The sequence below is a fragment of the Squalius cephalus genome, assembly GCF_949319135.1.
Source record: "Squalius cephalus genome assembly, chromosome: 13".
Taxonomy (NCBI): Eukaryota; Metazoa; Chordata; class Actinopteri; order Cypriniformes; family Leuciscidae; genus Squalius; species Squalius cephalus.
In genome coordinates, this window is record NC_137134.1 from 20,179,545 (window position 1) to 20,195,430 (window position 15,886).

The following is a 15,886-nucleotide window of genomic DNA, read 5'->3' on the forward strand; positions in this document are numbered from 1 at the left end:
ATCAGAACGTGTTAGACAAAAATTGTAGCTAAATTGGTCCCCCTTGCATGAAACAGAATAACACAACTTTCTTCCGAAGGGATCCTGGGCTCAAAGTGATTTAATAATCAGCCGTTCTAATTAATCGTAATCTCTATTATTTATTGACTGTATTACAGCCCCGTTCCTTCAGGCTTGCCACTTCTCCATGGCTGAACGTCAGACAGCTATTGATTTCAACATTCATATCTACCGCATATTGTCAGCTCGTAATTGAGGCGCGAAGCCTGGCCCTCACCGCATAAAAGCGTGAGGGAGCTTTTCCCTCCTTGCCTGGAAGAGCTCTAATTGGGCCATCTCCAGAGAAGCTTGGCTACACATCAGTGAAGACGCAAACGCGCAATTAGCTCAAGCGTATGGAGACATCAGAGATCTCTAGACTGGGATGGAAAATATGCGGGCTGTTTTATATAACTGAGTTCAATATTTGGGCTGCGCAAGAACCCCCATTGCTATTTCTCTTCGGAAACCCTGGAGTGCCGTGTATAATCTCTTAATCAGAGTTTAGCCGGCACCCCTGCGCCTTCCAAATCGATGCGCTTTCGAGTAATTGCACAGTTTATCTTACTCACGCCTCCCCTCCTTGGAAATAATTCCTGGTTTATTTTGGCTCTCTACCCAGGTATCCCATCCAGTCCCCTCGGCCTGGCTGCTACGGCGACAGGGAGGACTCACCTGGCGTGAGGAACTACGGCAGCCGATCCCCCGATGAGATGTTTGATGTGTACTGCTTTGCCAACAGCCTGCAAGGTACCACAGATGCCTTCAATTACAGCTTAGTCATCCAAAAACTGTGTCTTTTAAATGTCCTCATGAGCCTCAGACGTCGTAGATGCATGTACCTGCTTGTGTCTCAATTCCCAGAACATCTAAGTAGGTCACCATCCTTTCAGCTCAGCCCCACGGTTTATGCCATAACTTTTTTAAAGTGCACATCCATGTGTTTCAGGCAGGAATGACAGTCCTGCCTCATGCAATGAAGTATTATTCCAAATTGTCTTAAAAGTTTAATGCCTGGCATATTCACAATTTTTTTATTTTTAAATTGATAAAATATTAAAACAATTATATTTTATTTATTTGTTTGTTTGTTTGTCCATCCATCCATCCATCCATCCATCCATCCATCCATCCATCCATCCATCCACCCACACATAGGGAGAATAGAAATAATTTAGTTTTGTCCTTGTATATTACTTCTAACTTGTGGTGATTATTTTTTATTTATTTAACCTCTTAAGTGTCACCGGCCCACCGGTGGGCCCAAAATCATTACATATTTAAAACAGTAATATCCTATAATAAACATAAACTAATCTTGACAAACTATATATCATTTGAAAGGTTACAAACTCTAGTTTTCATATTTGGTGAATGATTTTCAAAATAAATTAGAGAGGAGCTGTAATTTATCAATTTGCAACAAGAATATTTTCATATTCCTAAGGCGTGTTCAGACCTTTATTTTGAAATAGCAATGAACATGAAAAATCATGAAAGAATGGTTGAAACCTCAGTTTGTTTTCATGCCAAGAGTTCAAAAGATATCATCCATTCAATTATTTTAGAAAAAAAGATATTAAAATGTTTTTAATAACGCATATGGAAATGGAGGCGCCCTTATATGGGCAGTAATGGAGTCTGGTTGTCACCTAGTGAAAATGTTTGGTACTGCGCCCAAACAAAATCTCACTGAAAGCTCATTTTTTGCAATAGAATCTGTCTGCACCCCGCAAGACTTCAAGTTATGCCCACTTCAAGTTACGCCCACTTCAAGTTACGCCCCTTCGAGTTACGTCACCCCATAAGCCACGCCCCTTCAAGTTACGTCACGTCCTTTCAAGTTACGCCCACTTCCGCGATATGACGAGATGACATCAAATGACCGCGAGAGCGATTAGAGAAAAGTATGCGATTAGTTCCGTATGCTTCTTAATCGATCTCGCACAAGTTTAACTGAACATATTGAAATGCAGTGCACTAAACTGACTCTTAGCTGTTCAAGAACATAAACCTTTGAGATGACATCTTCAAAATGCTTGTTTTTGTCTGTATACAGTAAAGCAGGTTTCAATATGCATTTATGCCACTGCCAAGGTATTGATAATGTATTGCTAGAAACCATATTGCAATGTATTGTTTTTTTCTAATTGTCCCACCTCAACTAGACTGTGGAGTAAGTACTAATATAGCTATTCTTTTGAAATTGTGCTTTGTCTAAAACATTTTTTTTTAAATAAATATTGTTAAACATCTTTTCGGCCTGGTTTCACAGACAGGGCTTAGATTAATCCAGGATTAGGCCTTAGTTAAATTAGGACATTTAAGTAGCTTTTATAAACATGCCTGAGGAAAAAAACATTACTGGTGTGTGCATCTTGAGACAAAACAATGGCACTGACATATTTTAAGGTAAATCAGTGCAAGTTGCTTTCAGTTAAAACAGCTCAAACATGCATTTTAGTCTGGGACTAGATTTAAGCCTTGTCTGTAAAACCGGGCATTCATGTTTTAAATAAATAATTTTTTAACATCTGTTCATGTCATATTGCCTGATGTGCTGACAAACGAATTTTTGACAACACTAATAAACAGCTAAATGCACTACTGTCAAATATATTATGATACTTTGAGACAAATTAACTACAAGCAAACTTATCACAAAAAAACTTTTATTGAAAGGCAACACAAGGAGGGTTTATGTAAACCCAATCCACAATTTCTGTCACTAATATGGTCATAGAAAATCAGATTGTGCCTCCAGCCACATAAAAACAGTCCATGCAGCAGTATCCAGCAAAATCATTTTCAGAGTAGAACCCTTCAAGTTTTCCTCTTTGTCCACTTCCCCAGTATCCTTAAAGGAGAACTCCGGTCAATTTTAACATGAGCTCATTTTTTTGTAAATTTGGAGTGCTGTCAATACACAGAACAACGACAAAAATCGGTGTTGCCTACACCGTGTTATCCTCTTTTTAAAATTTGCACCCTGTTGACTTCAATGGGGCAATAGTTAAACCTGCTGTTAGCCTCTTAACATCCTTGATGTGTCATTACAAGTGCACAGCCAAGTGAGTGATTCCCTCAGAGTGAACACGAGTGAATCTGACTGCAGTAGATGTGAAAGATATGAATAAAAATGATGTTATTTAAGCCAGCGCAAATACCTGTGTTTACATCCTGTTTTCGGTCGAAGTCCATAGTAATCGATTGTCGAGTTCACGCGCATTGGTTTAGTACCTATGATCACGCACGTGAACTCGACAATCGATTACTATGGACTTCGACCGAAAACAGGATGTAAATACAGGTATTTGCGCTGGCTGAATAAACATCATTTTTATTCATATCTTTCACATCTACTGCAGTCAGATTGACTCGTGTTCACTCTGAGGGAATCACTCACTTGGCTGTGCACTTGTAATGACACATCAAGGATGTTAAGAGGCTAAAAGCAGGTTTAAATATTGCCCCATTGAAGTCAACAGGGTGCAAATTTATAAAAATAGAATAACTCCGTGTAGGCAACACCGATTTTTGTCGTTGTTCTCTGTATTGACAGCACTCCAAATGTACAAAAAAATTAGCTCAATGTTAAAATTGACCGGAGTTCTCCTTTAACAGTCTTTGTACAAATCATCACATTGAATGCAACGGGAGATCAGATAGGGAATGCGGTAGGTCCTTTTATACTCCCCTGAAAAGGAGTTCCAGTTTACCACACCTGTTGACAAAAGAATAGAAAGGTTTAAGTGTAAAACATGTTTGCATTTCTTCTTTTTTTAAATACGAACTTTTCTGGTAGCACTGTTTCCTCAATATTAAAGGAGTAGTTCACTTTTAAAATTAAAATTCTGTCATCATATAATCACCCTCATGTTGTTTCAAACCTGTATACATTTTTTTCTTCTGCTGAACACAAAGGAAGATATTAAGAAGAATGTCAGTAACCAGACAGTTTTTAGGTCCCATTGACTTCCATAGTATATCTTTTTTTCCTACTATGGAAGTCAATGGGAATGTTACTGACATTCTTCTTAATATCTTCCTTTGTGTTCAGCAAAAGAAAGAAAGTCATACAGGTTTGAAACAACATGAGGGTGAGTATATGATGACAGAATTTTAATTTTAAAAGTGAACTACTCCTTTAATTTGCCACCATAACAAGACAATTCAGAAATTAAAAGAAACACTTATTGCCTAAAACAAAAAGCATTAGTCTAATGTAGAAGTGAATGTTATATTATGATGATTAAAATAATTTTAGCACTAGAACCTTGACTTGAATCATAACTGTGGCCCACACAAATGTAGAAATCTCCCATTTTGCTGCACAACTGGCATTTATAATTTGGATTTTTTAAGATACCTTAAACTGTTGAACGAAGCTAGAGGAAAATAAAATAAGAATTAAAATGATCACAAACATTGTGCTGGTGAACAAGATCTTCAGAATTACTGCGGTACATTCATGTAAAAAGGCACCAGTCAAGTAATCACAACTAAGAAACTTGCATTATTCTGAATGCAGCGATGTGCGAGGGGAAATAATAACATTACACGTTGCATGTTACAGAGTGAGCTCCCGAATTACCCTAATGTTTACCCTATATTGTTCTTATTGCCTGCCATTAGTTAACTTATGTTGCTCTCACGTGCTATCAGAAATGTGATATTTACAACTTTTGAAATCGTGATTTCGAGCTTATTGCATTCAAGTTCGAAATTGGAGGGTGTTCATGTACATTTTATACCAAGGAAAGTCGTTTTACGCCAATTCCAAGAGCAAGGCAGCATTATTATTACCACGCCAGCCAGTAAAATAGGCTACTTAACAACGCCAAGCGAGGACGGTTTAGTTTTAAATAAATAACAACTTTTAATAGATTATCAACTCCAGAAACAGTACCAAAATGTGTTACTGTATGAACATTTCTTATACAGTTCAATTTAAACGGTTATCTGTGGAAAATATTCTTACCGTGGTCTCTGAACCCTCTGAACGAGCTGCCGTCTTGCCAACAAAATCTCGTTCTTCTGACATCTCGTGTGATTCGGTTGTGATTTGGATAACTTCAAGTTACGCCCCCTTCAAGTTACGCCCCCTTCAAGTTACGCCCCCAGTCTTGCAGTCCGCAGACAGACCCATCTCATTTTTTGAGATATCAACCTAAAATTTGAAACACAACTTATTCAGATTTTTGGCTTTGATTTTCTAGCAGTTTTAGAGTCGGCCAGGTTTTAAAAATATATATTTTATATAAAATATGAATAATTAATTTTTTTAAATTGTACATTTTCATAAACTCAAACTTCTATAACTTTTTTTTTTTCACTTTCTTAATTTATTTCACTTCAACAAAAATCTGCCAATTGTCTTCTTTAAAACAAGACCAATTTTACGTCTATACTCCAAAGAATTCTTAAATTACAACCATTTAAAGTCGAAATGTGCATTTTAATGTATATTTAAAAAAAGGGGGGTGACACTTAAAGGGTTAATACAAGCATCTAGTTTAGAATAAGGAAGAGAAGAAAGAAAATACAATTTCAGAAGTACAGAATTGGTACAAGTATAGAAGATAGATTGTATAAAAAGTATATCATATAAAGTTTTAAAAAGACAGTCAAGGTTTTTCAAACTTTGCTAGTGTTTCAAAGTAACAACTTTGCTATCGTGAAAATAATTAAACATTCCCTTAAATGCTTTCCCGTAAAAGAACTTCAGTATTCAGCTTCAATTTTTTTGTATCAGTAGTAAAATAAATGAATCAAATAAGTGAACAATACTCTGTCTTTTCTAAATTTTGCAATCACCTGTGTTAATGGGTATTGTATTAATGGATTCTGTAAACAATTTTATGAATTTACAACCACATTTAGTTTATTTATAAGGTTTATTTATAGTTCTCATGTTGTAAACAGCAGCATTCTTATGGGGAATTAGCACTCAAACATAGCATGTGCTCTCCGTCTTTCCTCTCTCTCCAGGTGAAGTATACCACACCAGTGTGCTGGAGAAGTTGAGCCTGGCATCTGCATCCATTCACTGCCACACTCTGGGAGCTCAACTGGCGACAGTCGGGCAGCTTTACCTGGCCTGGCAGGGTGGCCTAGACCGCTGTGACCCCGGTTGGCTGGCCGACGGCAGTGTGCGTTACCCCATCAATTTGCCCCGGCGTAACTGCGGAGGGGATGAACCAGGAGTACGGACCGTTTACCACAACCCTAACCGCACCGGCTTCCCAGACACTACCGATCTCTTTGACGCCTACTGCTATCAAGGTTTGTTGAACTAGTGGGCTTTCTCTGTTTCGGTACAGGCATATATTCATACAAACATCTTTTTCTTTTCGTTTTTTTTTTTTTTACCTCAATTATGAGTTGAAGCAATTTTCTTTTCCCGCTTTAAAAGTTTCATAAAGAATTCTCTTATATCTGGTATATATAATTTTGATAACATATTTCAGAATAATTTATACCCCGTAACATCAAGAGTTTCACAAGCATCTGAAAAATGTATAATACGAGGATTAGGTTAAAATCGTTTCACGGACTTCCGTACGAATATCTGCTTTGTAGTTATTTTCTGTCAGTGCCTCCATTAACGAGACTATCTTACTCTTTCAGAGAAGAATTTCGAAGAGCAGGCTGCGATACTCCACAAGACCCTAGAAAACTCCACTCTGAACTCTTCAAGCGAAGAAGAGGTGCAGCTCCAAAGAAATGGAGTCTTCCCCGAACCTTCAACTTGGACCGGTTTGGTCGATCTCGAGAAGGAAGATTATAAGTCCATCATAAACAACGAATCTTCGGAAATCTCAGAGGAGCATGTTGTAATCCATCTTGGACCTGAAGAAAGGTCTGTAGACTGGGAAGACGATCCCAAAGATCCTGTGGAGAAGCAGGAGAACCTTCAAGGAGGTTCTGCGAAAGAGGAGACTGATGATCCCGATGGTCCCTATGTATCTCCTGACCCATCCTCAACTACTCCTTCCTCCTCTACGCAAGCTCAGACCAGCAACAGCGTCATTTCCAACTTTGTGAACACAATCATGAAGCCATTTAGGTACTGGACCGGGACGGGAGTGCCTCAGATACCAGCCACAGAGTCCAGCCTCTACAGAGGAACCTCAGAAACGGTCCCACCTGCCAGGACGAAGCCAAGTAGAGGGAAAACAACCAAAGGAGGTGCTGAAAATGCCATTGTGGAGCCAAATACTAAGGGACTTTCATATAACCCTTCCTCATCAGATCTAGAAGAAGAGCTCTTGGAACAGGAGAAGGAGGTGGTCCTAGTGGCTGCACAGCAGGAGATAAAGAGTCCAAGCAATTCTCATATGGATCATCCATATTCACAGACCTTCACAGACAGTTCCATTGAACCATCCAAAGGTATGACAGGCTCAAGCAGAATTTAAGCACAAGAGTTTAAGCATATACAATTATTCAAGACTATGCAGTTTCTCTTCTTAATTTAAGTTTGTCTAAGGTGATGCATGTGCTTAATTTACTTCAAGTAGGACTTTTTTACATTTTGTATTATTTTAAACTTGTATTATATAGAACTGGGTGATGTGAAACTACCAAAGTGGGAGTTTCTTCTATTGTTGAATTTCGGCCAAGAAGTCAATCTGATTTTTAGGTCCTCTGTCGGTCATTGGGGGTATAAGTGTGTTTCTTCAACTTTATGTCCCATTGGTTGATTTTTATTAAAAGTACATAGACTTTTCAAAAGACTTGTTTAAATTGATTTTGTTTAGCTTTTTTCAAGTTGCAAATTTTCAATCTTAAAATATGAAAATCCATCATAATTAATGATTACATGTTTAACATTCTGATAATCCAAACAAAAATTTAAATAAACACCAACTAGAATATATATTGTGTGAATTTAATTTTATATAATTTTTTTCCATTTTAAATGATGTTTATCACTCATTTGTGGAATCATTTCCTATACAAAGAACAAATTTGTTAGTAGTTGAAGAAACACCCTAGCCTGGCTCTGCCCTCCTACGTACTTCCGCTCAATTTTCATTTTCCTTCAGTACTCCGTCTGGGTTTGCGGTATATTCTTAGGTTTTCTCTGGCCAAATTTTTACCGGTCCAATCAGCGAACAGAGAGAGTGGCTGAGAACGATGACGTTGAGGTCGTGTGCTAGTTTGAGTTGTAGGGTTACGTTATGACCAAACGTTAGCGATTGGTTATGGCAGATCCAGAGTGGCTCTGGGCAGATCCAATAGTTTTAAACTTAAACAGAGTACTTCAAGGAAGTTAACGCTCGTCAATGGAGAGTGGCCAGACTCTCTGTACAAATGAAATGTACGAGAGTCTGGTAGGACCAGGCTAGAAACACCCATGAAAAATAAGTTAAGACAACGTATGCTTTTACATTGCTTTTACTAAGCATAATAAGTCAGTTTAATGTTTAATTTAAGTTGAAATTACTTAAACATCCAAGTTGATTGTACTTAAAACCCAGGTACACATTTCATTATTGAATGGACTGTTCTTCTAACCCTCAAATATGGCGTCCACTTGGTGCAAAAATGCCCTCAGAATACTACAGTATGTCCTACAACAACGTGCAGTTGAATTTTTCATTGTTTCTGAAAGCAGCAAATGGTTCTTTAGGCGCAGGCCGTCGAAAAGGAAGGTTGCCGACACAACTCGTTCTCTGGAATACGAGAGTGGGAGGGTCACTGTAGAGGTCACAGTGCTGAGATGTATTCCTGCTTCTTGCTATTGGGCTTTTAATGGATATCAATGTCTGTCATATCTGTGCCAAGTAAAGCTGCATAGTAGGAGAAAGCAAAATGGGATCCAACCTCTGAAAATTTAGACCGCTACGAGCCTTAGGCTGGGATTGAAGCATGTCTAACTGGTGTGGTTTTAGTGCGATAGGTTTTTGGCAGCGGTCTGTTCTCAGGGTATCATCAGTACAAATATCCTCCCCGCGAACCAAATTCAACAGGGAACATTAATGTTTAATGCCGGGTGAAAATCCAGCTTTAGTCAGCATGCATTATTTACTTCCGAATCTAATTAATGTGCTTTGGCCGAAACCGCAGGCACCGCCACAAACTCCAAGTCTCTCCCAATTATACGAGACGTGATCATCGTCAGGGACGAGGAGTGTGTGCGAAAAGACACTCTGGACTGAATCTGGCTGCTTCTTTTCATTTTTTCTCCAGCAGAGGTCATTTAGCAGAGTTCAGATTCACTGGCTATTTCACCCTTCGCTGCATGCTTCTCCGTCTCTCCCCTTGTTTAGAGTTGCACTACATGGAGGCTGTAGAGAATTCAGAAAATCCAGCCGTCTTTTAAAGTCGCGGCCCATGTGCCTTGAGTTCCAAAATAAATTGAATGCGGATAAAGCTGTGCTATGAAGAAATTCTGTAATGCATACATCCCATAGACCAATGTGTTTTATGTCTCATAATTGGGACTTTTTGTCTTTACAGTTCGGACTTTATATCTCACAACTGCAACATTCTATCTCCTAATTGTGAATTTTTGTCTTATAATTTGAACCTCCCAATTGCAACTTTTTCTCACAACTGCTACTCTCACCATTGGGATTTTTTTTCCTAGTTGCAACTTTACATCTCCAAATTGGGACTTTCCTCCCAATTGGGACTTTTTATCTCCCAATTATGACTTTTTCTACTAATTGCAACTTTATATCTCTTAAATGTGACTTTGTATCTCAAAATTGGGACATTCATTTCTCACAATTACAACTATAGCTCACAGTTATGACTTTTTTACATAACTAGGAATGTATATATCACAATGCAACTAAATCATTCAATTGTGACTAAAATTCACCTTGAAACCAGCTGTGTCTCAAAAATGGCTATGAAAAGTGAAGTTAGTTCTGTGAAAGTCTATTGTAGAATTTTTTTGTGGATGCCACTTGGTTTGATCTCATTTACAAGTCCAAATATTATTTGTGGCCACTGTATGGGTAATTGTCCAATTGTTAAATCCAGTTTTAATGGAAGACTCTATTTAAGTAACTCCTTTTATACATCACTTGGACATGTTTAATATCATCACAATCGTGTGACGGCAGAGAGTAATCAGTTATTCATATCATTAATTGCTCAATTACTTGGTTGTGTAAATTGCTCCACGTCCATGTGAGACTGCAACAGCAGAGTCCTGAATAATTCATTATCATTTAATATTTCATGTTGTGTACCAAACATATGGTCTGTGAATATCTGTTCTCATGGCATGAATGCTATACGCTGCTTGTTGCCTTTAAGGCAAATCATGTTACCCAAGCAGATATCTGAATTATCCATGCACAAGTTTTAAAGTAAATACTAAAAGGGATAGTTCACCCAAAAATGAAAATTTTTGAAGAGTGTAACCAGATATTTGTTGGTAGCCATTGACTTCAATATTATTATTTTTCCTACTATGGAAGTCAATGGCTACTGTCAACTGTCTGGTTACCAACATTCTTCAAAATATCTTCTTTTGTGTTCAGCAGAAGAAAGAAACTCATACAGGTTTGGAACAACTTGAGTGTGAGTAAATGATGACAACATTTTCATTTTTCGGTGAACTACACCTTTAAGCTAACCGAATATCTCTTCCACGCAGCAGTGACTTAATAATAATAAGGAGTCAAGTGCTTACGACATTTTTACTTTATTGCACACTTCATGACGTAAATCAATATCTTTTTGCTTTTTGAACATAATGATTTGGGTCTTATTTTGTCTAGATTTACTGTTAGAAAGCATTGGCACTGGACAGGTGCATGATGTATGAGTCCTTTGTGCCGGGGCAACATAAAGAGAAAAAGCCTTATCACCTGGATTGCTTTCAAAACTAATGCACATTTCATCCCCGTTTCAGCCGGGAGTCAAATGTTACCCTCTGGGAAGAAAATAAAGGTCATTTTTGCTACGCTTATAGTTCGTTTTTCCTTTGAAACAGGGGTTTGATTAAAAGATAGGTGTGTTGAGACCAATAGATTAATTGCTGGATATCTCCAGGGCATTGACGGAAAAATAATGACAGTTCTATATCGAGCTGCACGCATTAAAGTTAATTACCATAGTTCTGGGGTGGGAGTTAGCATATTTTGCTCACTAATTAAACATACATTTAAATGAAACGATCTCCTCCCTAGCTACGTTAATCACATTGTCTTGTCATCCCTGCAGGAGGAATTGGATCAGGAATGGCAGACCCGACTCTTTCTTCAAGTCCTTTGGCATCTAAAAGCTTCAGTTCAATGAGGAGCAGTCAACAAATTTGGCCGCTAAAGTCCTTGAAAGTCGCCCCAAGCAATAATAGGCATTTCACAACTCAAACAAGCAGTCCAATGGAAGCCAAAAGAGGCGGTTTGGAGATCATGACCATTCCTTTCTCCAGGAACAACCCTGAGAACTTCTCCGGGGAAGGGAAAGATTTGATTGAGGACAGTTATCCTATTCCCAAAGGTCCTCTGCCGTCATTATCTGCAGAGGAAGAGAAAGATGCAGAGGGAAGTGGAGGGAAAGACTTACCATTCACCCATAACAGCCAAATGAAAGGATCCGATGACCACGGTGTCCCGGTGGAGACCACTGTCAAATGGCAGCTTATGAGTCTCCAGGCGACTCAACCTACTGGTGCATCCAGTTCTTCTGAACCCAAGCACGTGGAACCGGCCAGCACAGTTGAGGAAGCCAGGGGGGAAATTGCGTATGTCCATTGGCCCATTGAAAAACGCAAAAACAATCCCTCGAACAAAGTCAATGTGCCTTTCGTTAAACGAAAGCAAGACGTAGAGTTGACCAGGACACCGGAAGTACACACTTACAACATGCCCACCACACCGAGCCCTGTCGTTCCCAGCAAGGACAAGCTAGCAATTACGTCAACTGCTGGGATCACCCCTTCCCAGTCTGGAGAAGAAACCACTACCGAAGACATTTTGTGTACTCCGGATCCAGCTGTTTCCAGCACGTGGTTACCTGTGGTTCAAGAGGAAGTAGATTCGTCACAACCACCAGTTTCTACGGTACCAACGACCCAAGCTGGACCTGCGGTTCAGCCGACAAGTCCAGATCCAAACAATGCTTCCCATCAGGCTGAGTCCAGGTCTGGAGGTTCGGAGTCGTTTGTGTCGGCTCATGGCTGGATAACATCCAGACTGGTTCCTATGGAGGAACCTTCATCCCAGACCACAGGAAGTCCAGAGAAAGACACCACAAACACAACTGTCGCTGGGTGGGAAAACAGCCCCTCCAGAAGTTCAGGTAAATCGGTCTTCATTTGTGTTCTTTTGATGGAAGTGCAGAATCTAAATGAATGAAATGTTCTAAGGTTTATTTGTTTTATCTTTTGTTCTTTCATTCTTTTATTTCCATTCTTCCACTCTATCTTGTTCATTCTACTTTCATTGTTTGTTTTTCTTTTGCTCATTCTTTTTTCACTTGTTTCTTTCTACCATTCTTTCTTCCCCATTGCCTTTCTTTTTTAGTTTATTTTGTCCTTTTGTTTTAGTTTTTGTCCATTCTTTCCTTTCACCCTTTTTTGCTCTTTCATTTTTCATTTTTTCTTACATTCATTATTTTCCTCTTTCTTTCTTATGTTCTTTCTTTTGCTCATTCTTTTGTCTTGTTTTTCGCTTTCCTTCCATTCTTTGCTCATTCTTTCTTTTGTTCATTATTTCATTACTTATAACATTATTTTGTTCACCCTTTTTCTCTTTTGCACTTCCATTCTTTATTTGATCTATTCTTTCTTACTTATTCATTCTTCTTGGGTTGTACTTTCTTTCTTCAATTCCTTCTTCCATTATTTATTTCACTCTATATTTCTTTTCTTTCTTTTTTTCATTGGGCCATTCTTTATTTTGCTGTTCTCTCTTTAGTCTTTCACTTTTTATTCCATTCTTTCTTTTCCCCTTTCATTGTTTTCCATTATTTTGTTTTTCATTTTTGTTTTCTTTTGTTTCTTTCTTCCTCTTCCTAATTTGCTTTTTCTTCTATTCTTTCCATCATTCGTCCATACTTTGCTCTGTATTTTTCTCTTTTGTTCTTTTTTTCTTTGCGTGGTAAACAAACAGATTTTTTTTTTTGCAGATTGCAAAGAAGTAAATTGCCGCAGCCTCAGAGTAATTAAAGGGTTTGGGCCAGTGCAATTAGATAGTCTCGGTAAGGCAGAGATCTTAGTCTAAAACAAATCAATGCTGACAGAAGCCAGTAGATGTGTTCAGTAATTGACTCCAGTCTCACTCGAGACTATATGCATGTTTAAAATGGTGCTCTGTACATAAGCTCAACCTCCCCTTGTTCAAATCGATTTTCTTAGGGTGGAAGTTTCAAGGGTCTAAGACCTCAGAAACACTCTTCAGCAAACAAAGTAAGGATCTTGAAAGCAGCTCTAGTAGGGCTCTGGCATGGAATGAATGTAAACAGACAAATACAAAAGAATGAATCTGTTAACCCGACCGTACATTTTGCAGCTTTTGATGCAACATTTTACAGTATGTAACAACAAAAGGTTTTTCAAGCTCAGATTTTGTATGTCTGTTAAAAAAAGAAAGAAATCAGTGCTTTGAATGTTTAGCATATAAAAATGTGAGAAACTTTGGATTGCATGGCAACAGACATGACAAAAAAACTGAAGCTCCGCTCCAACTAATAGTCAGTTTTCAACTGACGGTGCAGCTCAGAAAGAAACTAGCATTTGAGTGGATTTTTGCCAGAGGATTTCTTCACAAAAACCCGGTTGCTTTTGAGCACAGAGAGCAAAGAGTCCTGTTTGTCCTCCTTTTCCTGCAGCGCAGGTGGAAGTTCATAAGCCTTTTTAATCAATGATCTGCCGGTAGAGAGGCTGCTGTTCTCTGCCTCTCCCCCGAGGCCTTTTAGGCGTCAGAGAAGTGGTTTTTGAAAAATAGCCGCCGTCACGGTAGTCATAACACCAACACCAGCACCAGACCGGCCTGCCCTTAATTAGGGAATCACGTCGCTCTGTGATAAGACGAGGAGGTGCTGTGACTTTGCTGTTCCATCACTCTCGCTGACACGGCTTGGAGCTGTTTGCACATGGAAACAGACGTGTTCATCGGTCTTTGTGCAATAGATAGGCAGCAGTCTACAGACTCACACACACATGCTACGTACGTGCTTACAGACCCACAGTATTTTATTCTGCGGGTTAAAATTTTTACTGTGGATTTTTATTTATTTGAAATAATTTTAATATTTAATTTAATTTTAATAAAGCATGATGCACATGTAAACAGACATATTCATCGGCCTTTGTGCGACAGATGGGGCACTTAACAACCTCAAACACAAATACTATATACACTCTTAAGGCCCGTTCACATCAAAGACAATAACTATAACAATAAGAATAAAGTTCTAGAAACTGATCTGAATATAAAGGAATAGCAGAGTTGTAGTACACAACACACTGTAAAAAAATTATATGATCAGTAAGTTATGACAACATATATTTTTACATTGCTTTAACTCATCAAAATAAGTTATACAAGATTCAACTATTTTGTTAAGTCAGTTTAATGAATTTTAAGTTGAAATTACTTAAACATCCAATTTGATTGTACTTAAACATTTAAGGAAGCAATTTTTTATCTACCGTGCACAATTATAACGATAATGGCACAGAGAAACGATATCGTTGGAATCACTTTCGGATAATTATTTTCTGCTAATGAACCACTCGAGTATTTAAAGCGGCAGGCGACATAACTGCAGCACGCCTATAATAAACAGAATGATATTGTCCGCTTTATTATTTGACCAAATTATATAGTGTAATACATTTTATTTGTTATTTTAATATGCATCATTTTAATAGTATTTTAAATCAAATTATTGTAATTTAACATTTATTTTGCTTAAATTTTAAGATTTCATTTTCATAAAGCATGATGTAATTCGTTTTAATTAGTTCGATCAATTCATTATTTTATTGTTTTGTGGCTTCTCATTTATTAGGTTTCACATATACCACATACTTAAATCTTTTATAATATATTCTGAACAAAACTTGCATTCTGCTCACTGCTAAAATATAAAGGGGTTCGGACGGACAACATGAAAGCCTTTGAGTTATTATCCTCCAACTCCTTAAGATGAATCACCCTGCCTACAAGGTAATACACAATGAATATATGATCACTGTGAGGAAAAATTTCTTAAACATCATCTTTATTAACTCACAGTTAGCATGGGGAAAAGTCCCGCCCTACTTTTTTGCCTTCATTAAATATTCTGTTTTCAGAATACATTATGTTCCCATAATGCCACAGTAGTGCGCTGCATGTATGAATCTGGCTTTAATAACTTGTGAGTTACTCACACTAGCCCTGAAAGCGAGTTCAGGGGAGATAATGATTGCATCAGAGGCGAGGAAGCTAGAACGACTGCTTCCAATGTAGCTTTCAGTCTCCATGGAAGCCATGCGTGCTGCGTTCGGGCTTTGATCATGTGAGCGCCGAGCGCTACTACTGTTTGTCGACAAGCTAACAGTTGTACTTGCTGCTAACTGAGCTGCCAGGCTCTCTCCTGGTGAACATCACCCCCTCCTTCAGATGGTTTGTTTACTGTCTCACCACCCACACGATCCACTGGGTGGTCTTATGTTTAAGGAAACATGATGTTTGTTATATGTGTGTGCACTAAAGCGGCTGTAAACATCGAAATGCCAGCTCTCAGAGTGCAAGTTTTTCAATATATTTTTTTAAGATACTAATTTAAGGACAGGGAAGAAAAAGTTTCTGTCATCTGTTTATAGTTTTTTATTTATTTTTGTGCCATTTGTGTCTTTATAAGATAGTACAGACTAGGTGAGATGAGA

At 38.2% G+C, this 15,886-nt stretch overlaps 1 protein-coding gene across 1 annotated transcript in view; it reads left to right on the forward strand.

The window, feature by feature from the left end:
• ncanb (neurocan b) overlaps positions 1–15,886 on the forward strand; it is a 115,916-nt gene that overhangs the window by 49,311 nt on the left and 50,719 nt on the right. The window contains exons 5-8 of the mRNA XM_079890079.1: positions 662–789; positions 6,031–6,324; positions 6,670–7,434; positions 11,230–12,309. Of these exons, the coding sequence (XP_079746205.1) occupies positions 662–789; positions 6,031–6,324; positions 6,670–7,434; positions 11,230–12,309 (2,267 nt within the window). The remainder of the gene's footprint in view (positions 1–661; positions 790–6,030; positions 6,325–6,669; positions 7,435–11,229; positions 12,310–15,886) is intronic.